The sequence below is a fragment of the Pristis pectinata genome, chromosome 1 (genome assembly GCF_009764475.1).
Source record: "Pristis pectinata isolate sPriPec2 chromosome 1, sPriPec2.1.pri, whole genome shotgun sequence".
NCBI lineage: Eukaryota > Metazoa > Chordata > Chondrichthyes > Rhinopristiformes > Pristidae > Pristis > Pristis pectinata.
This window is the reverse complement of record NC_067405.1, coordinates 73,860,334-73,886,502: the sequence shown is the minus strand read 5'-3', so window position 1 is coordinate 73,886,502 and position 26,169 is coordinate 73,860,334. Positions and strand designations below refer to the sequence as shown.

Here is a 26,169-nt window from a genome sequence, read left to right as displayed (position 1 = left end):
AAAAACCACTCGGGCTCTTTATAAAAATACAGCTGCAACTTCTGCTTTAACTGAAAATTCCCTGAAGTACTTCATACAAAAGAAAGACAAAGGAAAGACCGTGTTGGCCGGGCCGGGGACTCACTTCCTCTTGCGGGGACCTTGTCGCCGGCTTCGCCGGTAGGCCGCCTTTTCCCGGGCGGCCGCCTCCCCGCTCCTGGCTTCTCTCCGCAGCACCTTCACCCCCGAGGAGCCGTCCTTGTCGGCGGGCCGGCGGAGGCCGGAGCGGAGACGCCGGGTCCCCAGGGGGAGACCGCCGCGGCTGCCGGGACCCCGAGGTCGGACTGGGACGAAGCCCCCCTCAGGTTGTAGAGCGGCGGCTCATCCCTGGCGGGGGCCGCACCCGGGTTCTCCTTCTCGGGGGCCCGGCGGCTCCTCGGGCCCGCGTACACGTTGAGCCTGCCGAAGGGCGAGTCGGGCCCGTCCCTCCTGAGCGGCGACAGGACCAGGCTCTTCTGCTCGGCCTGGCGCCGGGGCAGGGGCGGGGGGGCCCCGTCCGAGCGGGAGCCCGTGCTTTTGGACGGGCAGTCCGCTGCCGGGGGGTTCGCCCAAGCCCCAGTCCCGGGACTTGAGCGCGGCGGCCGGCGGCCAGGAGCCCGAGGCCGCGTTGCCGCCGGCCTGCAGCAGGCCGCAGCCCCCGCCGCCCGCCTTCGGCTGGAACTTGGCGCCGGCCCGGTGCTCGTCGGTGGGCAACCCCATGTTGATGTCGGGGCTGAGGCTCCTGAAGAGTTGGCGTACGTGGTGGGACGAGCCCAGGCTGCTGGGCGGCGTCTTGAGGATCCTGTTGGTGGCCGGGTCGTAGTATTTGACCGGGGACTTCTTGTACTTGTACTTGGTCGGGCTGGCGCCGTCCTGCAAAGTCCTGGAGCTCCTCTTCCCTTCCAAGGAGGCAGGCTGCACCGTGGAGTCAAAGTCGGGCGAGGACAGGACGTAGATGACAGTCCGGGGCTGCACTGGGCTCATGATCCTGCTGTAGGACCTGGGCAACCTCAGGGAGCACAGCCTGGTCTTCATATCCAGCCTCTCCGCCTGCTCCAGCCCGCTCCACACATTCTCGGGCTCCTGGTCCATCTTTCTGGATTTCTTTTTGACCACCGGGTAGCTGAGCTCGCTGGTCTGGGTACCGTGACTGACCTTGACAACCTGGCACCTGGATGCCAGGCGACAGTGCCTCAAGGCTGGCTTCTTGCCCATTGATGACCGGCACAGAGCTGGGGGCAGCTCAGCCTCCTCCTTGCCCTCTTGCAAGTGTGGCAATGCTTCGGGGGCAGGGGCATTGGGGTTACCGTCAGCCGACACCTTGGACGTGCCTTTCGATGCATCCTTCACCCCAGCCCGATGCTGCTTCTTCTGTTTCCTTCCATGGTTGGCCAAAGACTCACTGTCAAAGTAACATAAATATCGTCCCTCCTTGAACTCCTTCACAAGTGCCTCCACTTTCAGGTCATCCTCTGCCATGATCTCTGACCAAGTCTTTCCAGCAAAAGATGGCGGCACGTATGGTAGCGAATGAAGCCTTTGCTCCGTCTCCAGGGGACACGTTTTCTCTTCAACATACTCAGCTTTCACACTGTTCTCTGCAGGGCCGGCATTTTCTACTTCCATTTTGTCACATTCTTCTGCTTGGGAGCGCAGAACCGAGCTCAACTGAGTCTTATAGCCGTGGTCTTCAAGAGAGATTCGAGCATCCGTAATCAACTCCAGGTCCTTCACTGGCACCCTCGAACAGCACTTCTCCACTTTTACGGAGGCATTCCATTCCGAGCTGCTGCTGGACTTCAACTGCCCTAGCTGACTGCCCAGGGAGCAGATACTGCCTCCAGAACTCGCCACATCTTCCCCCACGCCCTGGCGCTGCCCTCCAGATTTAGTCTCACAGGAGAGGGTTAAAGACAGCATTTTCTTGAAGCAAGTCGCCGTCTCTTGTAGCACCTGCCTGTTGGAAGCCACTTCGCAACTGTTTGATGGTGTACAATGATCCTTCTTGGGAGGCAATTTCATAGCCTGCAGACCCCTCTCCACCATTTTCCTTTGATGTTGAAGCTGACGACAGGCCGAGTTCTCACTGTCACTGTCCCGAGGTTGCGATGCCTGCCTGCTACAGTATTTCTGAATGACTGTCTCAATGGTCTCCGAGACCGGATCCTCCATGCGGTCGGCTGCTTTGGTTTCTTTCAGCCTACCCTGGCAAGCAGCAGTGTTGCTGCTGTAGAGCTTGCATTCCTCCGGTTGGCTTGGCCCACTGGGCCCCCCATGGTCCCTGAGTTGAGGAAGAGGAGATCCTGCTATCGTGCCCTGAGAGTTAATGTGGTGCAATTTGGAAAACTTAAAAGCTGGCCCTGAGGAGACATCAGGTAAGTTCACTTGAGATGCAGGATTCCAATGTTCATGATCCTCACTTGCATGAGAGCTGATGGCTTTGGGCTTACTGTAGTTCCTTATTCCTCTCCTTGATGTTGGTTTATATACGCCCAAAGCAATGCGATTTCCTTGCCTGTCCACTTTACTGCAAGATAGGATGCCCTCGCTCGCACTTAAAAATGCAGTCCTACATAACCCTTTATAGGAAGGGGAGCTGACTTCAACCTGCTCTTCAGATGCTGGCTCTTTAATTATGGTGTCTTTTCTACTTATTGGATCCCCAACAGGCACTGAAGATGGATTGCCATCTCTGGCTTGATTGCAACCAGTGACATTCTTTCCACCCAACACATGACCCGATCGAACGGATTCGTTATCCGTGCTGGGCAACTCCTCTCTGGTCCCAATGGTCTCCTTGTCATCTTGGTAGGAATGTATGTCTGCAAGCTCCTTTCTGGGAACAAGCGGGGCACTGATTGACGGTAGGTCCATGTACGCTGGCCTGAGGAAAACAAAACAAATGTTAGCACATTGGGAAAATTAAAGAGTTCTGTGATTGGAATTAGGACCATCTGGTGCTAGCAGGGAAAAAGATTGGTACAGCAAGTTGGTATCGCAATCCCGATGCACAGTCCAACAGTGAAATGTACTTTAACTGAGCATCCCACTTCAGCCAGAATCCTGCCTCTTAAATTCCTTCCCCTTCAGGAACAGGTACCAGACACTTGTATTCCCTCAAGAAACCTGTGGCACTGGTTTCTTCCTTTTCTCTTTCTTGCCCTCCCTTCCACACCACTAAACCTCTGGGGAAACCTGCTGGCATTCGTTACCCCAGGCGCTTTAGAGATCAACTACTTGCAGTTTGGAGACACAGGAGATTGCAGATGTTGGAATCTGAGCAACAAACAAAATACTGGAGGAACGTTGACTGTCCATTTCTCTCCATGGATGCTGCCCGACCTGCTGAGTTCCTCCAGCATTGTTACCTGCATGTTGGAACCTGACATTGGATGAATTCTAAAAGTAGGACGTAATTTTATATAGGATCGTTAATAACCTCAGGGTTGAAAGTGCTTTACATCCAACGATTATCAAATCAACAATTGGGGACTGGGGTGAGAACTGAAGAATTTTGTTTTTAATTTGTATTTTTTGATATTGTTGGAATACTCCGCTACTCTTGGAAGTCTTGACAAGAGATAGTCTCACTGTAGCTTCCTATTAAAATTCCATTACCCATGAAAATATCCCTGGGCTGTTACAGAGGCATCATGGAGATATAATATCTCAGTTGTCATTTTAAAATTGGAACCTTAAGATTACATTGCAGTTCTACTTTGTTGTTACAAAGATGAAGTAATTAACATGCATCCACAGTGATAAACCAATTCACACTGGCCGAGGTAGCAGCCAGACATTAACTGGCAAAGAGTCATGAGATAACAAGTCACTAGGTTGAAGAGTGCCTTCCTTCACCTGTTGTCCTTGTATCGGGAGGGGTGGTACTGTATCACATCCTGTAGGAAGCGCTCCATGAGGCTTTTTGCCACCACCTGACTCCGGGATTCGCCGGCAAACTGCCTGTGCCGAGTGGTCTGCAGGTGCTGAACCAAAAACAAAAGTGCAGTCAGTGGAAGTCACCCCACACTGGATCGTCTCACTGTTAACCTACTTCCCCACTCCTACCTAATCGCCACTCCTCCTTCCTCCTCTGAAGGTGGTCTGCTCCAGGTAGGGTGGTGGATCAAGCACTTTTGCAAAACGAGCTGGACAGAGCTTCCTGGACTGTTTCCCCGACTTTAGCGATAGCAGAGCCTGATCCTGCTCCCTTTCACTGGCTCTCTGAGAGACACATAATGCTGTGATTTTGCCAAGAGATACTGCAGCTAATAGCATTTGGGTGAGGGAGGAGGTTATCAATTTATCTTGGAATCTTGCTGCTCTGTATTGAGGAACAATAATGGAAACTCACACAGCCATCCAGCAAGAGAGATTCCATACATCTCCTGTATTAACATTCCACCTGGTAGGGGCGCAGCTGTGTACCCAGACATTTGCTGCCTGCCAGGTACATTGCCCAGGTTAGATCTTCCTTCACGTCAGTACAACACTCTCTCCCCATGTCGCACAGATCCAACATTAGTCTATGACCTGAGACTGAGAAGAAGGTAAATGAATCCAAGACTGACTCCAGGCTTAATATCAGGCTCATAATGTTCAACAACATGCTCTACTTTAACAACTTCTCCACCACTCATCAGTGCTGTCTTTTGTGCCAGACAAGGTGCGAGTGATGGTAGTTCCGAGAATGGAACTTTTCCCCATTTCAGGCAAGGAATAGGAGCAGGGCAAGAATAACATGCATAAATAGTATCATGCCTTTAGTATTCTCAGGATATGTTTTACAGCCAATGGAACACTCTTGAATTTTAGTCAGAAAACACAGCAGCCAATTTGCTCACAGCACCTTTCCAAAAACAGGTGACCGTTTTGCAGGTGAAGGCTAAGTATTGAAAATACCCAGTTCTTCCAACTCAACCCTTTATAGTCACGGGGGAGGGGGAGGGGGAGGTGTAAAAACTCATCTGAACAATGGCACCTCAGACCACGCAGCAGTCCCTCAGCACTACAGTGGAGTGTTAGCCAAGACATCTGCACACACCTCTGGAGCGGGACTTGAACTCTCAGCCATCTGAATCGCTACAACAGAACTTCACAATATCTCTTACCTTCCCGAGGCTCCCTTTGGTCTTTGATCGCTTGCACAATCTGAACACTCTAGTCCAAGTAACCTTATGTCCACCCAGGACAGGCAGCACCTCAACTTAACATCTCCTCTGAAAAATAAATCTGAAGGTGCACCTCTCTGGAAATGTCACAGTACAGGAGACAATTTAATCCACTGTGACTGCATTGTCTTCCTGAAGGTGCTACCATTCTCCTTCCCCCTTTTCAAGTATGCATTATATTCTCTTTTGAAAAAGTTACCATTAAATCTGCTTCCACTGCCCCTTTGAGCCAAATATTCTGGATCATAACATAGTTTAAAACAAATTCTCTTACATCAACCCAGCTTTCTTTTGATAATTACCCTAAATTAGTGTCCTCCAGTTCCAAACAGATTAACCTCTACCAAAATCTATCATAGTTTTGAACACCTATTAAACCCCTCTCTTCAATATTCTCCAAGAAGAATGATCCCCAGTTCTCTCATCTTTGACTGTACTCCAGTCCATATATCTGGGAGGCTTTAACTCGTTATCATTAAAAATGCTGAGTCATCAGTTTCTCAACCTGTTAATCTCAGGCAAAGCATCTCTTTGGGATGGTGGTACTATATAGAGCTGTAGGCCCACTGAAAGAAGAGAGAATAATAATAATACTAATAGCCAGGGTTTACTGCCTTGACCATCATCTAGTGAGTCCTGAAAAGTTCTTGCCAGGTATCAACTCTCCAGGTTGGCCCACCAACATCATCCATTGGCCTCCCACAGGGAAAGCAAAAACCGAGGCAAGGTACAAGTGCCTCTTGGGAATGAGCAAACTGCCATACAGAACATCAGGAAGACTTTGTGCTCTCTAAGCCGGAATGACTGGAATAAGAGCACTTGGACTTGCACGTCATACTCAAGCATCTTTAACAAACTAGCTGCTCTTTTACAACCTCAGGACATCCCTATCCTTAACCCTATTCTTCAAGAGTAGATATTGTCATGAAGTTGAATGTGTGGCGGCCAAGTTGCAGAGTTCCACTTGATAAATGACCATTGAAACCTGTCTTAATAGTACCATTTTGGCATAAATATTGTCTGATACTGGGAGAACCGAGGTAACAAACAGGACCTTCAGCCATGTAGTGCTCCCTCAAAATGGGTTAGAAACAGTCTAGATTAGGGACTAAAGCCTCTAAACAGTTTGAATCTACAAACTTCTAAGTGAGCATGCTAACACTAAGCCAAGATAATAATGAACAAGTATTGTCGCACTAGATAAATATTTCACATAAATAACATCAATAGTAAGATTTAGTCTTGGATAGCAGTAGTTGCTGAGTTCATAAGCCATCCTCACCTGTTCAAGGCAGGTGTACAGCTCCTGACAGCAGCCGCAGTAGCCTCGTTTGCTCTGCATGGGGAGAGTCTCTGGAACAAGCTGCTCTGCATGTGCCCCACTGCTGCTGTGGATGTAAAAAACAGAACACTAATGGAATTGGACAGATATTAAAACTTGCACCAAAAGCCAGGCAGTATTTTATGTACAACCATCACATTGGCAAATCTCAAGACCTTATATCCCTCATCATGTCCACCATTTTCTATTCCTTTACTTCTGCCCTTTTACAGCCCTTTTTCCTTAATGTCACTTATTTCCTTTCAGGATCTACTTGTTCTTTGATGTTTGCATAATCAGAGCACTCCATTTCAAACCTTGATAGCCTCAAGATGGTTAACACTTTATGTCCTTAATGGAGTTTCTAATTCTCCCAGGCAACCAGCTGTTGGATTTGGTAATGGCATTCTAATTGTGTGTTGCATATAGCCAATATGCCTTACCTCCCAAACCCTTTTAACCAAACATTTGTCCAAATTACCTGGCATCGTCAGTCATCTCTGCGAAGGACTCACTCCTCTGTACATCTATAAATCAAAAGAAGAATTGATTATTTAATTCTACTACTGCCAACAATATAAATTTAGACACTGTTCTAGAAATTCTCTCATGTTCCTTGCAACTAATTGAAGCATTTACAAACGTACCTGCACTACACATTATTCAATAGCAAAAAAAAATTACGTTGTTAAATTGCCTTTCACAGCAGAGCTGCATTATGTTCAGCTGGGTCGATGAATTAAACAAGTTTTTTGTATCTCTTTTCATTCTAGTGGATATGTAACATCCCAGAAATGGGTATAAAATGGGAATTGGAAGGGAGGAAGACACCCAGAAAATTTGCAATCAGCAGAGACCAAATCATTGGAGTTGCAGACTGATAAATCCCTGGGTCCTGAGGAATTCAACTTGGGTCTCAAAAGTGGCCGGTGAGATACTTGATGCATTGGTTTTAATTTTCCAAAATTCCTGTGAATTTTCCAGTAGATTGGAAAGTAGCAAATGTAACCATTTTATCCAAAAAGGGGAGGGAGGCAGAAAGCTACAGGCCAGTTAGCTTAACATCTGCCATAGGGAAAATATTAGGAGTTGTTATTAAATATATGATAGTAGGGTATCCAGAAAAGTCAACACTGTTTTACGAAAGGGAAGTCATTTTACTAGGGATGACTAATTAATTAGCGCTCTTTGAAGAACCAACGTGCTACTGATAATGGGGAACCAGTAATGCTCCACACTTAGATTTCCAGAAGGCACCCAATAAGGGGCCACATTAAAGGCTGTTGTGGAAAACCTCACAATGTAGGAGGTAACAGTTTGGTGTGGATAGGAGACTGATTACTGGCAGGAAACCGTAGGTGTAAATGTTCTTTTTAAACTGGCAAAAGTAACTGATGGTGCTAAGACCTCAGCTTTATACAAGTGACATGGATGAGGCCACCAAAAGTATGGTTGTTAAATTTGCTGATGACACAAAAATAGGTTGGAACGTAAGTTGTGAAGCAGACAGAAAGAGACTGCAAGGGGTTAAATGGACAGGCAGAGATCTGTCAAATGGAGTACATGGGAAAATGTGAAATTATCCAAATGTTGAGAGATTACAGAGTTTTGAGAAACAGAGGGATCTGGCTGTTCTAGTACACAATTCACGAGTATGGCAAGAAATTAGGAAAGTTATCAGAATGTTGTTTAATGCAAAAGGGTATTGGCAAGTCCACATCTGAAGATGTGTACAGGACAAATCTCCTTACTTAAAGAAAGATATTAACAGACTGGAAGCAGTTTGGAGAATATTTATTAGACTAATAGCGGGAATGGGTGGGTTATCTTCTGAGGAAAGGTTAGATAGGCTAGGCTTGTATCCAGTCGAGATTAGAAGAGAGAGAGGTGACTTAATTGAAACACAAGATCCTGAGTAGTCTCGACAGGGTGGATATGTGAACATATTCCCTCTTGTGGGGGAATCTAGAACTGGGGGCTATTGTTTAAAAGTAAGGGCTCACTTTACTCATGAGAGGTGAGGCAAATTTTTCTCTGAGTGTTGAGAGTTTTTGGAACTCTCTTCCTCAAACAGCAATGCAAGGAGGATCTTTTAATATTTTAAGGCAGAGGTATTTAAATTTTTGGGTAGACAAGAACGAGGAATTGAAATTCCAGTCGGAGCATGATCGTATTAAATGGTGGAGCAGGCTCAAAGAGCCAAGTTGCTTGTGCCTTCTCTAAATTTGTATGTATGTTTGAAAATCAACAAGTTTGAAACACAGGAGCACTTTAGCCAATGGAGCTCCTTTGAAGCTTGGTCTATGTTGTTACAGACGAGAGGCTTGAGCAATCTGCACACAACAAATGCCCACAGCCAGCAATGTATCAATGATGGTCTGTATTTTTAAGATGATGATGATTAGAAACTGAGAGGAGGATATGGAGAAGGGGAAAATACTTGCTGTTCTTCTACCAGTTCCAATGGGAACTCTTATGCATACCCAAGAGGGCTCTTTAGCATCTCACCAAAGAGACCAACTCACACAGTGTGACACTCTTGGTACACCACTGATGTCTTAGGCTAGGCCACATGTTACAAGCCTCTGGAGCAGGATTTCTCAGACACATCTGTCTCAGAGACAAGATTGCTACTGACTAAATGTGGCTGTATGACAGAAGCAAATCAGGCTTCCCTTGATAAATAAAATGAATAATTTGGTCTTTCGTAGATGTACCTTCAATGCCTTGGAAAGCAAACCAATGAAAACACACCTTTGTACAGAGACATAAATCACTCAGTGACAATATTTCATTTTAGCCAACATGCAGTTCAATCCAAGTACAGATTAGTTTAATTCAGAATGTGTAATGCCTTTGTTTGATGCAAAACAACAAACACAACTTGCTTCTCCACATAAGTGAATTTGTTTCATAACTTTATAAAGCACTTAACTCTTTGCATATTAAACCACCTAACCTGGCCAATTTCCCCATTGCTTGCCATTTAGAAGTACGACCATCTTCATCTTTTTCTGAATCTCAAATGTCAAGTTTATTATCATATGCACAAGGGCAATGAAAAACTTACTTGCAGCAGCATCACAGGCACAGAGCATCAGATACACAACATTCACAAGAAAAACATACAGTTTTTACAAGAATGAACACAATTAGAACAAAAAAAGTCCATTGTGGTGCAAAGTGGTCATAGTGCTGCTTTACTGAGGTAGTGATTAGGGTTGTGCAAGTTGGTTCAAAAACTGAATGGTTGAAGGAAGTAGCTGTTCTTGAACCTGGTGGTGTGGGACTTCAGGCTTCTGTACCTCCTGCCCGATGGTAGCTGCAGAAAGATGGCATGGCCTAGACAGAAGGGATCTTTGGGGACCTGACAACCTCAAGAGGAAAATGGAATAAAAACATTCTAGAGAGTAAATACGTTCTCACTACTTTTTGTGTGAGGATTCCTTCCTGCCATCACTCCTGAACAACATAGGTCAAATCATGTCCTGCCCCTTGTTCAAGCCTCCCAGCGCCAGAGGAAATGCAGCTAATACAGGAGAACAAACAAATCCTTTAATTGTCATAACCACTCAATTCAATCACTTCCTAATCTTCTGTACCCAAAAGAATAGAAATCTACATACAACCCTTTACAATTCAATGTTTTTTGGTCTTGGTATCAATTCTGGTCAACAATGACTGCAGTCCTCCCAAGATCAATTTATCATTTCTAGGAACCAGCATGCAGCACCCCATAATTCAACAAGCTTTATAGGCTTGAGCCTACAGGGTTAATTTCTTGCAGTGATGGCATGCTTGTCTCCACATCAGAAGAGAGTGCACTGAGGATCCTTTATGCTTTGGACCATTAAGGATGAAGAGTCAGTTAGCCATTTTTAAGAGGCATGGTGTGCCAGAAATGACATTAAACTAGGGTGTTCTTTTCAACATGGAATCTTGAGTGATCGAATTGCAGAGGTTAATGATTAAAGGATCTGATAGTTTCCAAATCTTATTTCCTAACAATGGGAGTCCAGAACAAGAGGGCAACTTAGCTCTAATATGTCAATAAGCATCTAACATGGTTCCTCACCCCAACTCAGGAGCTGAAAAAATCTTTTTGAGATGTGTATTAATGACCTGTAAAGAGCACAATTAAGAACTTTGCTAATAATACCAAACCTGGTATTGTGGTTCTACTGTTGTAGAAAGGTGTCAATGGGCTGGGCAAATGGGTATAAAAGTGGCTAATGGAATTTAGTTCAGAGAAGTGCAAATTAATGAATTTGGGGGGAGAGAGTAATTAGTATGTTAATTAGCCACCAAATTACTCCTGGTTTAGGTGGGTGGCAAACAGAACCAAAGGGCAGTTAACGAGCATGTGCGAGAGTGAATAAGCTGCAAGGGTATAGGAAAATGAGGAGAAAATACATGGGAATACAGCATTAATGACTGAATACCAGGAAACGTATAGGGACAGAGCCAAGTGTGTGGTATAACTCTTGGAAGGCTGTGAAAAATCCAAAGAAAAAAAAAACAACTGCAGATGCTGGAAACATAAAAACAGAAAATGCTGGAAATATTCAGCAGGTCAGGCTGCATCTGTGGGAAGAGGAACCGAGCTAATGTTGCAGGTTGAAGACCCGTCATCAGCCCTGTCGACCTGAAACATTGGAATTTGCAAATGTCCATTCCACTGCTTAGACTGAGGTAGTAGAACCAATGTTCATATAATCCAGACCCACTGACCAACCACTGTTGGGGTGGCCATCTTTCCAGGAGAGGTCGGACAGACTTGGGTTGTTTTCTCTGGAGTGTCAGGGGCTGAGGGGAGGGCTGGTGGAGGTTTGTGGGGTTACGAGAGACAGAAGTGGGGTGGATAGTCTTTTTCTTAGGGTGGAAGTGTTGGGTGCTGGAGGGCTTAGAGGGGGAAAAATTTTTTAAAGGAGATGTGCAGGGCACGTTTTCTTTCAAAGAAATAAACAGCGCAGTTTATCGTCATATGTACATGTATGCACAGATGCAATGAAAAGCTTACTCAGAGAGTGGTAGGTGCCTGGAGTGCATTGCCAGGGGAGGTGGTGCAAGCAGATTCAATGGCGGTATATGATAACAATACATGGTTTAATTAGCATCATGGTCGGCACAGACATCGTGGACCGAAGGCCTGTTCCTGTGTTGTACTGTTCTCTTCTCACTGATGTGGCCTGATCTACTGAATACTTCCTGCTTTTATTTTAAAACTCTCCCAAGGCAGGTAGATGAGGTGGTTTAGATGTAGTGGATACTTGGCTTTAATCAACCAAGGCATAGAGTACAAAAACAGAAGTATCGCTACAAGTGTATAAACACTACTTAGACCACTTTCAGAGTACTGTGTACAGACTTGATCATTCTACAGGAAGGATGCAATAGCATCAGAGGATACCTGAGATTCACAAGGATGTTGTCAGAGGTGGAGACACCAGTCAGACTGGGTTATCTTTGTTGGAGCAAAGAAGAGATTTAATTGAAGTGTTAAAGAAGGGACAGTTTCCATTGTCAACTATGGTACATTGATATATATGATGATTTAATCTATAGATTGGTACAATTGGAGAGGAGTCAAGGAATAATCTTTCACCCGTTTAATAGTGAGGGTTTGGAATTAATTGCTAGAAAGGGTGGTGAAGGCAAGAGCTTTCATCACATTTAAAAAGGTTCTTAAAGAGCTGTAAAGGTACAGAGTAAGAGGTGAGAAGTGGGAGGAATCAGAATGGTTCAATTTTTTGCTATCATGGATGTGATGAGCTGAACGGACTCATATTTAGTGAGTTTTATCGATTCCATGTACTGAAGCCTTGCAGGTGTTGGAGGAAATCCCATGGAACCTGTTGAAAAAGTGGCGGAAGTTTTTGGGAGACATTTTTTCCCCTAACATCAAACTACAAGATGATATTTAGAGTACCTGCTATGGGTTGAACCTTGCTGCTTGGTATCCCAAGTTACTTCAAAAGCAAACATTGGCCTTTTATGAACCCTTCTAAATAAATTGCAAAATTTGTTCCCTTGTTGAATTTTTGCAGGTTTATTTTTCTAAAATAGCTCACCAGATCCTAATGCCCCTATGTGACTTTTTTTTAAATCATTGGACTATCTGAATCCTGACTTATCTGGACACCCCCTTTAGTCAGAGGCTGTGCTTAAATAAATCATTATAGATTTGGGATCTTACATGGCTTAATCTGCATCAAACTGTGCATGTTATCACCAAACTACAGTGGGAAAAACAGATGTACATGGTAGAGGTGGTGTAACTGGTCATCTCCAGTTTAGTCAGTATTCTTGTTTGAGACAGGTGGTCATGGGTTCAAGCTCCATTCCAGAGACTCGATCACAAATCTAGGCTGAGACTATAGTGCAGGGATGGGGTGCAGGGCAGGGAGAGGGAAGTTGTGCTCTGGCCAATATTTATCATTTAACTAATCACACTGATATCGATGATCTGGTTAATTTTATATTACTGTGCCTAAACTAGCTCCATTGTTTTACCACTTTGCAGTGAATACATTTCAGAAGTACTTCATTGTCTGTAGAGTGCTTTGTGACATCTTAGTGTTATGAACACATCTGTAGAAATGCCTATTGTTTCTTTTATTGTATTAAAGAGAATCCCTCGTTAGGCATTCTCATAAAACAATATGTTATTCTGTTTAAAATGTTTCACATCAGGTTTGAATGGAGTCAGGACCATTGCTCACACCCCAGTATCATTAATCAAAACCATCCTCCTCTACCCCCCATTCCTGACATTGGTCTGACTGAGTGAATACCCATGTCTCCACATTGTGCGGAGTTTCCCTTGGCCTGTGCCACTTGATACATTCCGTGCTGCACAAGTATGGTCCAGTTATTGTTAACCTGGCTGCCACAGAGTTCCCGCTTCATTTCTATAACATTGAAAGAGAGGAGACATTTTTGCTTGTTGCAAATAGAAAATTGGGAGCTGGTGGCACAGTGATCAAGTTACTGAACGTAGAATAAAGAGCTAGACTCTGTCAAAGCAACCACAAAACTATCAGCAGTCACCAAGAAATCCAGTAAAGAGTTCAGGATAAAGTTTACCTTGAACAGTTAGAATGTTTTTGTTATTTTCATTCCTAGGATGTGGGTATATAAAAAAACAAAATAGTACTGGGCCACTTGGCCCTTCATGTTTGCCCCACCATTCTATACAATCATGGCTGATCTACCCCAGGCCTCGTCACCTCTTCTGTACCAGCTCCCCAAAGCCCTCAATTTCCTTCGGTTGTTCCAAAGTTACCTAATTTTTTTTTTAAGGAAATACTTCCAGTGACCTAGCCTCCAAAGCTGGCAGGATAGAGAATTCCAGGGATCCACTTCCCCCTCCAAGGATTGTGTGTTGTCCATCACCAATTGCCCTGTAAACCGAATCCTTGCTGGGTCTTTTCAGAGAGCAGCTCCACTGCTGTGGATCTAGAAGTACATTTTCTTCCTTTAATGCATTCATGAATGTTTTCTTCCCCCCAGCAATCCAGTGGTTGCAGTCACCGGTACTAGCTTTTTGTTCCAGTTTTATTGAACTATTTGAATTTAATATTTTACCAGCTGTCTTAGTGGCATCTGAACCTCTAACTTCTGATCAGTAGTCTGGGCCTCTGGATACTAGTTCAATAACTTAAACAAAACAAAAACACTGCAGAGGATGAAAATCTGAAATAAAAGAACAAAATCTTGGAGATACACAGCAGGTCAGAAAGCCTCTGTGGAGAGGGAAGCAGAGTTAAATATTGTTTCGGGACAAAGACCTTTCAACAGAAATAGGAAAAGTTAAGAAATAAGTGAGAGTCTTAAGTCGTAAGGAAAGGGGAGGAGTGGAAGACAAAGGGAATGCCTGTGATGGAGTAGAGACTGCCATAATTTTGGCCACCTTCAACAGGACACCTGCACTAGAAACATCTTCCCCTTCCTTTCAGCAATCACCCCCCACCCCCACCACCAGGAGATACAACTACCTGCCCTTTTGCCTCTTCCCTTCCCACCATCCAGGAACCAAAACACTCCTTCCTGGAGAAGTGAGAAGCAGCCATGTTACCTCCATATTGTGCTCACCAAGTTGCCTCCTCCAAACAAGAGGAGGCAAATACGGATTGGTTGACTGCTTTGTGTAGTACCTCTGTTCAGTCTACAAGGGTGATGCTAAGCTTCCAGTACCCCATCACTTTAATTCTCCATCCAACTCTGACCCTTCTGACTTTGGCCTCTTGCATTATTTCAGCAAAGCCCAAAGTAAACTCAAGGAACAGGATCTCATCAGTCTCACTGAATTCAGTAAAACAGTTTCTAGAGCTTGCGTGAAAACTTGCTAGTTCTTGCTGGTATTGGAGGAAAATTCAATTTCCAAAGGCATGTTCTTTCTCAAGCATAAATTAAAATCTCAGAGACAGAACAATAACCAGTATCCAGAGGGGAGAAGTGAAAGCAACTGGGCCTCTGCAATTTATTTACTTATCAAACCACAAAGGTGGCTACTCACTCCATCAGATCCATGCTGTTTCCCCAGCAGAGTAATCCCATCAGTCCCATTCTGCTTTTCTTTGTAGGCCTGTGATTTATTCTATCTCACATGGCCAGAACACAACTTTGGAATGTGGAAGAAAACCAGAAGAAACCTCCATGGCTTACACTCTTTTTGTAACCCCACCAGTTAATTTATCACTCAGAACAAGAAAAAGATGGAAGTTGATGTTTTTTTAATTACACTATAACCCAGGGACATCCAGAGATTGCAAAGGACACTATTAATACTATTACCTGTATAAATTTATAGCCATTGTCCTTCAAACCAGGTATATTCCAAGTACTAAATTAAATGAAACTAGAACATGGGGAGAATAAAAAAAGGTTGTGTGTAAACATGATAGTCAGCATTTATTTGGGGAGCCAAAGGCCCTGTTTCCTTACTGTATGACTATGACCTTCAATAAGCTGATAATGAAAAAAATATTTTATAGTTCTTCTCTCCCAATAATGTATTTCGCTGAATATTTTTCCTAAACTAGACTTCAGATGTCCCAAGTAACTTTGTATCCCATGAAGGCTTTTGAGATCACAAGATGAAAGTGACACCATATAAATGCAATCAATTTTCTTTGTTAGGATAAAGTTTAAAGGTCAAAGTTTCATAGATGTGTTCACATGCATTATTAACAATGTAGGTGACAGACTCAAACTCACTTTTCTCCATTTGTGAACAGCTTATACATTCATTTGTCACACACAAAAAAAATCACACTGGGTTGATCACATGATAGAAAAGACAATGTTGATCAAAGAACTTATAAATTGACTGCAAAAGAGAGTGTATTGGTTGGCCACACTTCAAGAGTATCACTGAGCAGACAGTTAAGAAGTTAAAGATAAAAAAAGTTGCATGACCTTGGGAGTCTGTGTAACCATGGAACAGTGTGGGAGCTAGGAAAGTCATCAGAAAGCAAACTTTTATCTGCAGTTGGGAGATAAAACCAGCCTTTCTATTAAGGTAGTCCTTAAGACAGCACAGAAGGACACCAGCTGTATGTTTAAAAAGTATTTGGATGGAAGAAAGGAGGCCGAAACATTAACTATGTTTCACCCGCCAAAAGGTGCTGTCTGATCTTCTCAACCGGATATAACTAATGGAGGCACAAGAGACTGCAGATGCTGGAGTCTGAAACAACAAACAAACTACTGGAGAAATTCAGTGGGTCAAGCAGCATCTGTGGGAGGAAAGGATTTGTCGATGTTTAGGGTCAAAACCCTGCATCAGGACAGAGTCTGAAGCAGGGTGAAAACTGGTTATAACTTCTCAACTGGATATAATTGGTATTGCATCAAGAGAAGTTTTGGTCATTCCAAACTGAGTTACACTACTGACTTACAGGATGCACAAATCAATCTGCAAGCCTTTTAAATGTTACTAAAACCAATATTTGGCCGATCTCACCTCTGATTACCCAAAGGGTTAATGGCCAAGGTGACGATCCCGCAATTACTTTTCATATGCATAGTAACCATAAGCAGGGACCACCCTGGGCACAGCACATGTGATTAGAGTCATGCAGAGTGGAAACAGGCCCTTCGGCCCAACTGGTCTATGCCAACTAAGATGCCCCATCCAAGCCAATCCCATTTGCCAGCTTCTAAACCTTTCCAAAGCATGCACCTGTCCAATTGTCTTTTAAAAGTTGTTATTGTACCTGCCTCAACCACTTCCTCTGGCAGCTCATTCCACACAGATACCACCCTTTGTGTAAAAAAAAGTTGCCCCTCAAGTTCCTCTTAAATCTTTCACCTTTCATCTTAAAACCTATGCCCTCCAGTTTGATACCCAATTCTGGGAAAAGACTGAGTGCATTCAGCCTATCTATGCCACTCATGATTTTGCCACTCATGATTTTACACACCTCTATTAGACCACCTCTCAGTCTCCTACGCTCCAAGGAATAAAGTCCTAGCCTGTCCAACCTCTCCCTATAACTCAGTCCTTCAAGTCCTGGCAGCATCCTTGTAAATCTTTTCTGCACTCTTTCCAGTTTAATAACATCTTTCCTATAGCAGGGAGACACAAAACTGAACACAATACTCTAAGTGCGGCCTCACCAGCGGCGGTACAACCGTACCATGACCTTCCAGCTTTTATACTCTCAATACCCTGACTTATGAAAGTCAGCATGCCAATAGTCTTCTTCACCACCGTCCTACCTGTGACTCTACATTTCAGTGGACTATATACTTCGACTCCTAGGTCCCTCTGTTCTACAACACTCCCGAGGGCCCTGCTGTTCACTGTGAATGTCCTTACCTGGATTTTACTTCCAATTGTGCTAGCTCTGATGATACAGTGGCAGAGAGGATCAGGATACACATTGCCCTTCTGTGTACACCATTAATGATAATTAAGGTGCATTCCTACATACTGAATGACAGAAAACATTGCATCAGCAAAGATGCAATCTCAAGGGAGTTAAGTGTTTTTATTAAATAAACTTCAAAAGAAAAACAGTGCTTTCTTACTATTGAATGCCCAATACGTTATACCCTGAACACACAATTCTAAGGGGGGGGGGTGTGCAGGGGGTGGGATGGGATAAAAAAAACACATTGCATGGATGGCAAGCTTTCAAAAGCCAGGGATCATACTACACTATTGTCGCACAAGCTGCTGACACCATTGGGTGTTGACAAAAGGTAGCTAATTACCTCCCTAGTGGAGCTCACTTAAGGGCTGCTCTCCATTATTGCAAAACAACTTACTTAGCTGTGTAGTTCAAAAAAAATACTGCTTCAGTGGACACGGCCCTCTGCTTTAATACAAGCGGACTTGAAGTGCCTTTCAGACTTATCTTTACAGCCAAGTCAGTGCTTCCTTTTGTGAATATAGCAGCCAATTTGAACATATTACCCAAGAAACCTCCAACCACACAGTCTTTCACCATTGCTTTTGGATTATCAATCAAGACTCTCTACCTTAATCTCCAAAGCAGGACTCAGATCATTGATCTTCTGGCTCAGGAGATACGATTGCTACAAACCTACCTGAAACAGAACAAACAAGCAAAGTGCACCATTGCGTAGACAACAGCAGATGGGATGCATCAAGTGTTCACAGAGCATAATTAGGTTTGTTTTCATATTCTAAGGAAGGTTGGAAACTTTCAGACAAATATTAGAAATGCAAAGTGTGACCAATGTGGAATAGACGATTCTGCCCATATATGTAGGAATAGTTAAATGATTAAATTACTCAATTCTCCCATTGCTCTTGTCCCAATGCATCCTCAGAATGCCATCTTCATTTTATTCACCTTACCTCTTCTATCCAAAGTGCAAATGAGTCATGGATTTGACTCTGTTGCTGCCTCATCCCTGGGAGACATTCTTCAAGTATTGGCCTGGACAATAAATATCAGAAGGTTATTCAACTGTAAAAACAACCCATCTGAGCAGAACTAGCTTTTGTCTTCAACAGCAACACTCACGAAAGCCAAACAGTAGGGAGATCATTCAGGAATGCAACTGGACTAATTTCATTTAGCTGGCTAAGGATATTGAAATTTGTTTCAGTGCCCACTTAGATGAGATCATTTTCAAGTTAGCCAGACCCGAAATAAAACCCATAGCATTAAATTCTTCTGCAAGTTGGTATCGTACAAATACTGAGCTATGGAAGGAAATACATTAATAATCATTCTCTCAACAGTCATTGATTTGAAGGCAGCAGCATAGCTTAAAAACCTAGTCTAGTCTGTATTAATTGCAAACTTTACACAGGTCCATTCAACCACCTTGACACAGGCCAAGAACTGAACCTGGGTATTTTAAGCCTAGAGGAATCTCGGTAAGAGTGCTACAAGCAACAAAGTTATGAATTATCCTGACCAATTGTTACGCAAGGGAGAACATTGCTTAAAACCTGACAACTTACATTCGTATAGCTGTAAACATCCAAATATATTTCATGCATGTGTCAACAATTATTTTTTTTTAAATTACACCAGATGAACAAAGGAGTTAATTTTATAGAATGTCATGAAGGAGGAGAGAGAAGTGGAGAGACAGAAGGGTTTTCAGAGGGGATTCCAGATCTGGGGGGGGGGGGGGTGCCTAGGTATCTGAAGTCATGGCCACCAGTAGCGTAGTGAAGAACATCAGGATACACATGATACCAGAAGTGGAGATTGTGTGGGGTTGTGGGGCCTCAGGTTACAGAGATAGGAAAAGGCAAAGTCACTGAGTGATCCGAACATACCAAGGTCATTTTACGTTTGAGCTGCTGCTGGACTGGGATCACACAAGAATACTGAGCAAAGATCATTTGAAAGGATTGGGAGGTGATGGGGCAAAGATGGCAGTGAGTAGACAGAATATCCTACCCTTTGAGAGCTGGAGTGACAACCGCTTTTGGTCATGTTTATACGGCAAGGCTGAGATTACATTGAGCAGGATCAATTTTCTCACTTACCCCACGTTCCAAACCACAATACCCAATTTTGAAATTTGAGTATTGGTATTTCCAACCTACACACAAACAGTTGATGAAGAAAATATTCTAAACCCACATCACATAATAGACAAAGGGAACGTTCACAACATAAACATTCTAATGAGGCACCATGTATCATCAAGGAATCATATGGTGCATATAGAGGGTATTCAGTATCATTACAGAGTTATTCAATTAGTTATACTTCCGCGTTTTTTTCACCTTTGAGCCCTCGAATATTTTTTCCTTTTAAAAGTTCTAAAAAAAAATTTTAAGCTACAATTTAATCTGCTTTTACCACCCCTTTTGGGTGCTACAGACTACATCAGTATTGTACACTACAATAAAGTCTTCTTGCCAATTACCTTAAATCTGTGCTGCCCATTTTACCGACCTCATTGCCAGTGGAAGTGATTTCTAACTGAATATAATTAAAATAATAGATTTAAAATGATATTTTACCCAAGGCACCTCCAACATACACAATAAATCTTTCATTATTGCTTTTTGGATTATCAATCAAGTCTCTCTGCCTTAGACTCTGAAGCAGGATAATTTTCAATGTTCCCATTAAACCGCTGAAGTCGAGGGCAATAGATACAGGGGAGCTATAGAGTAGTGACGTGCAATTCACTGCCTGTTAGTGAACTAAGTAAATCAGAACTTGGGATAGGTTGTATCGAGGGAAAATAATTGCAGAGCTATGGGGAAAAGATTAAGGAAGTAGGCTCATTTTGCTCCACAAGGATTCCATGTGTTGAATGGCCCCCTTCACTGTTGCAATGATTCTCGAACAAAAAGGGATAGAGTCCCAGTTTTTCCTACAAAACTAAAGCCCATGACTTCAGTCCCATTCCCAGTGAATCTCTGCTGCACCCTCTTACGTGCTTCTTAAATTCTGGAACTCAGGAAATGATGCAATTCTGGGTCTGACCAGTGATCTATAAAGTTGTTCAAGAGTACGCTACGAGTGCGAAGAAAACTGAAACCACGGGCACAACCTGAACATCAGTAAAATAAGCTCCTCTTGAATTCTGTTGTGATCAAACAGCAGGCATTCTTTTATTGAACAACAAAGTCAGTCCAACAAGTTGAAATGCAAACTTGTACATCGCCAAAGCAGCAGCATTAAACTGGCATAAACATTTGTGGTCAGCCATGTTCTGTAGACACAGTATGTATTATCAACACCCAAGGCACAATAGTTGAGCAAGTTATGCATCAAAACATTAAAAGTTTCCATATATCCACTGAAAGCTTTTAATAATTACAGATTACAGTCACAATGGAAGGCCTAGTATTCCCCAACTTTAATGTTTCTCACATCTGTAATACATTGCATAGAACCTGAAAGACATTGGAAAGCAAAAAAAACACTGCAGATGTTGAAAATCTGAAACAAAAAAAAACAGAAAATGCTAGAAATACTTGGTTAAGCATCCTCCATGGAGCAAGAAAAATTGAGTCAATATTCATTAATTCTCTCCTCACAGAGGCTGCCCAGACCAGGAATTTCCGGCATTCACTGTTGTTATTTACAAAGCCAATGGTCCCAACAGGTCTGTGGCCCAACAGGCCTCTTCTAAACTATTTAGAAGGTTCTCAGTCTTGGACAACGTATTCCAATACCACCACTTAGAAACAGATAACCCATTTATTATTGCTTGGCACTTGTGGGATCTGCTGCACAAATTGGTTACCAAAGCACTCTGTGACATTTGAAGCTCACAAGAGGTACCATGTAAATGAGTATTTCCCAACCCTCGAAAACTGTGCAGCATTAAGTAATGCACTTAAAAATTTATGTTAACAATGTGTACTTCAGTGTCAGGTTACATGTGGAACAAATGCAATTCACTGCTTTTATAAGTTGGCTAGTGTGGACCTAAGATGGTGATTAGTGCAGGGGCTACGTGACAATATGATAAAAATATATACCAAATCATTATAATCTGCTGTTGCTCAGCCAGCTGTGCTTGAACACAAGTTTTAAGTTACTAATAACAGCATTTTCAAGATGATAAACCAAGTGACATTTCTAACAGAACAATCATCAGCAGACTGCTGCATTTTCCTGCATGGTGTTCGAATCAAGCGATTAAAACATTCACATTTGACAACCAATTTGGGAGCAATTCTAATTTACAGCCATGACAGTGCAAAACTCAGAGCTGGATCCCAGCTAACTTTGTAAGGTTGCATGTGGAATGATATCTTGTCACTGCAGCTTGAGGATTCTAATATCATAAAGTATCCAGACAATTAGCTTCTATCCATAAAGCACTCATCTCCAAAGAAGATAAATGGAATAATTTCAAAAGACAGTCATTCGAAATGGGCCTACCATCTTCAGCTACACTCGTGTGGAACATCGGGCAATCCCAACCTATCAGCACATCTGAAAGTGTGAAGCTCCAGTTTGAAAGGACAGAATTATTTGCTTCGAGTTTACTAAAGTAATCTTATAAAATGTATTCAGTTACAGGCTGTGAAGACAGGAAGCAGGAAGATTATCGGCGATTGTTCCATGTGCATTTTTGACAAATGTTGCACTTCAGCAGAGGCACCTGCTTTATTTTGACTTTGTTCAGAACTTGGTTTGTTTTGATGGCCTTTAGAAAATACACACGTGTATAAGTAGTACGTGATGTAACTTGCTCACCGCCAGTAACGCTCTTCCACCATCAAACCCAGCCCAGCATTGACAGTTGTATATTTTATAAACGGATTTGGAATTACGTAGAGTGCGGTGGGGTGGGGAATGAAAATTAAGTTTCTAGTGTGCAGGTGAAGACTTTCAAACTAAATTCAGTCTATGATAGGATGAGTGGATTATTTAGCTGAGCGTACGGGTGCATTTGTTTCCTTAAATAGTACTCACGTAAACCCCTCACCCAAAAAAATAACAAATTCTTGATAAGTGCCCTCCCGCGGGAGAAAACTGACACCATACAAGTTTGTAACATTAAAGCAACATTGGAAAGTATCAGTAACCGCGCTAAAAAATCCTACTCTCCTTCAGTCAAGTCTCGCAATCGATTCCCACACACACTGCCCCCCCAGGTTTAAACTGACCCCCCTCTCTCTACCTCCCCCTCCCCTTACCGTGCATTTCAAGCGCGCTGAATGTGCTTCCACCCTGACGGTCAGAGTTCAGCTTCTTCCCTCACTACTTCCTGGCCACTTTAAAGGGGTAGCGATTCATTTACTGGCTGCCGACGCCAAAAGCGTGGCCGCTCCCACCATTAAAGGGATCGCCGAGCAGCATTTTCTTCCGTCTCAGGCGAAGGAAATTGAACACTTCAGATAAAACAAAGCTATGCAAAACAAAAAGAAAGAGCGAGCACACCGATGGGGGGGGGGAAGGTTTAATACAAGGCAGCGAATGCTGCAAGGACCCAGACCAGTACGCAACTATGGAGAGTATCCTGGCCCTTGGAGCTGAACAGTCTCGGAGGCTCCGTGGGGAAATAAAAGTTTCACCTGGCTCGGCGGTTCCCGCTGGGAATATTCAAACTCTATATCACGGCATGCAAGCTGCGGGAAAAACTGGTGCCTTAATCCCGGCCCATTAGAAGTCCAAACAGTGGGGGGAGAAAGACGAGGCCAGGGTGGAAATACACACCCCTTCTCCAATATCTCATCTGCTTCCCTCCGACTCTTCCAGGATCACCGCTGCACGATATTAAGGTGGCCTCGACTACTGTTATTTTTGATCAACGTCTTCGGTACAGCACACTGTAACTGTCAGAGGCATGACGTTTGGTGTTCGATAATTGTGAAAGAATAGAGCGTTTCTTTAAAAAAATATAGATACTCATCCCTTGAAAAGAATAAATTAGATTGGGATATCACAACAATACGAATGATCTAATCTACCTAGAGTTTGGGTTTATATTATTGGCTGTGTTGAAGTCTCGCTCTGCTTAGCAAACTTCGGAGGGCGAATAGCCGACCCAGTTTAAACCTGGGGATTTGGCTCATTTTTTTAAAAGAAAAGTCATTCTCAAAATTAAAGGATAGTTGATGGTCATTGAAGAATACCAGCCAAAGCACTTCGACTACACTCCCTTATATCAAACAGCAAATGGAACATTTTATGGTACTGATGGAACTCGTCGATTGCCCGCATTAATGGCATTAATGGCATTAACAGCAAGACAGAGGAAATGTGCTGATTAACTTTCTGGTCGCAGTCTGACAAGAACAGCCAACTAACGGAATTGCTGACATGGCACAAGACTGAGGAGCAGCTTGGCAAATCGGTGAAGCAAAGTCCTTCACAACCAAACCAACTTGTATTGAGCATGTAGCAAAAACGGCGATTTTAATTCAACAGACACTCATTTTAAAACGCTTTATTATTTTCCGTCCTTTGTATTGTATTCAAAATTTGACACAGAAGATTTAAAAAGACAGGATTATTGATTTATACAGATCAGACTCTTATGCCGGTGGTGCACCAAAATGTGGTTGTATACAAAGGAAGACATTTGCTACAAATATAAATTCAAGAGCTGACTGCTGCCATGACTTATGATTGATTGACCTATAAGAAAGGATTACAGTGCCCCCAATTTGTTATAAACCAAAGGTTTAATGAAGCTCATGGTAATGATCCATAAACTCAGGGGAGAGGATTTTGATAAACTAAATCACTATTTCAGTATCAATCTTTGACGCTTCCCGGGTTTACTGGACCAATTTAGCCAACATATTTAATCAAGTTCAATGAACTTAACATTTTCATCATGCATAGTCAAAGTCGAGTTTATTGTCATCTGCACAAGTACACGTACGCACAGGTGCAATGTAAAAGTTACTTGCAGCAGCTTCACAGGCACATAGCATCATGTATGCAGCATTCACAAGAAAAACATAAATTATGCACAATTTTACAAGAAATGACATAATTAGAACAAAAAACAATGTCCATTGTAATGCAAACTGGTCATGTTTCTGTACTGAAGTGGTGATTAGGGTTGTGCAGATTAGTTCAAGAACCAAATAGCTGAAGTAGCAAAAGGTATTATTGGCAAAGATGCCACAGATCTTTGACATAGAGTCATAGAGCAATACAACATGGATACAGGCCCTTCAGCCCAACAAGTCCATATGCTGACCATGGTGCCCACCCATCTAGTCCCAATTTCCTGCGTTCGGCCCATATCTCTCTAAGCCCCGCCCCTCCATGTACCTATCAAAGTGCTTCTTAAATGATACTATTGTACCTGCCTCAACTACTTCCTTTGGCAGCTCATTCCATATACTCACCACCCTCTGCATGAAAAGATTGCCCCTCAGGTCCCTTTTAAATCTTCCCCCTCTCACCCTAAATCTATGCCCCCTAGTTTTGGACTCTCCTACCCTGGGGAAAAGACTGTTACCTTATCAATGCTCATGATTTTTATAAACTTCTATAAGATCACCCCTCATTCTCCTACACTCCAAGAAATAAAGACCTAGCCTGGCCAACCTCTCCCTATAACTCAGGCCCTCTGATTCTGTCAACATCCTCTTAAATCTTCTCTGCACTCTTTCCAGTTTAACCACATCTTTCCTGTGACACTATCATCCAACCTCTAATATGTAATCTAAAAAATGGCAATTCTGAGGATGCAGCTCTTCTGGATTGGGAGTGTAATTCTAGCTAATGTACTCAGATTTGTGGAATGCAACTTTGACCTGATAAGACAAAACAGGGACATAATTAACATCTGAAAGAGGCTCAACAAATTGCAAGATTTTGTGCATATTCAAAATCAATTTTCAAAGAACTTGGTAGCAAATGGCCAAAATTGCTGAGGCAGAATTTGATCAATGGTGCTGACGAAGCTCCCTCAAAAGTTGTCTCTTGATTAGTTCTGGCTCTCAGTTCCAACAGATCCATAAATTATTCAGGCTGTAGCGGTTGCTACCGCGGAATAAAACAAGACTCTACTCGGATGATTGCCAAACAGAACTGGTTTTTTTTCCCGCCTTGCGCGGGCCCTTTAAGGGAGAAAACTCCCGCCCAAAAAAACCAGCAATGACGTAAGTCCTACGTCATCAGGACTTTCCCGCGCGTGGGTTCTCCCCGTCGCTCGGAAAGACGAGGCCCGCCGCCATCTTGGGCCTCATCGCTCCGACACCGCGCGACCCGACTGCCGAGCCGGTTCGCCCGACTAGACGGTGAGTCGCCACACAACCCCCCCCCAGAACCGGCGAGACAGTCCCCAAGGTCCGTGGGCTGTGCCAGCTGCTGCTTAGGGGGGCGGCCTCTGCGTCGCGGCGTGGCAGCTTCGACAGGCTGTTGCAGATCCAAATGGGCCGGCTTGAGGCGGTCCGCCGTGAAAACCTGTTCCCTGATTCCAAAGTCCAAAATAAAAGTGGATCCGTTATTCCGTATGACTCGGAACGGTCCCTCATATGGTCATTGCAATGGCGCCCGAGGTGTGCCCCTGCGAACGAAAACAAACTTACAGTCCCGTAGTTCCTTGGGCTGGCAGGATGGGGCTTGACCGTGCCATGAGGTGGGAATCGGGGCCAAGGCGCCAAGCTTCTCGCGCAGTCTTTGTAGGACTGCTGGGGGTTGTTCCCCTTGGTTCCGAAGGGCAGGTATGAAATCCCCGGGGACAACTAGTGGCGCCCCGTATACAAGCTCAGCTGACGAA

At 43.6% G+C, this 26,169-nt stretch overlaps 1 protein-coding gene across 3 annotated transcripts; it reads right to left on the bottom strand.

The window, feature by feature from the left end:
• Positions 1 to 217: 217 nt before the first annotated feature.
• zdbf2 (zinc finger, DBF-type containing 2) lies at positions 218 to 23,962 on the bottom strand. Of its 3 annotated transcripts, none has more exons than XM_052020472.1 (6): positions 22,622 to 23,962; positions 18,344 to 18,425; positions 6,992 to 7,037; positions 6,472 to 6,574; positions 3,877 to 4,004; positions 218 to 2,902 (listed from the first exon to the last, which is right to left on the bottom strand). In XM_052020472.1, exons 3-6 carry the CDS (start codon positions 7,006 to 7,008, stop codon positions 361 to 363), a joined length of 2,790 nt encoding a protein of 929 aa, XP_051876432.1. In that variant the 5' UTR covers positions 7,009 to 7,037; positions 18,344 to 18,425; positions 22,622 to 23,962; the 3' UTR covers positions 218 to 360. The 3 variants fall into 3 exon arrangements, with proteins under 3 accessions (XP_051876432.1, XP_051876414.1, XP_051876424.1); XM_052020454.1 differs by having other exon boundaries at positions 6,472 to 6,577; positions 22,622 to 23,961; XM_052020464.1 differs by lacking the exon at positions 22,622 to 23,962 and adding an exon at positions 21,861 to 22,542 and having other exon boundaries at positions 6,472 to 6,577.
• Positions 23,963 to 26,169: the final 2,207 nt, after the last annotated feature.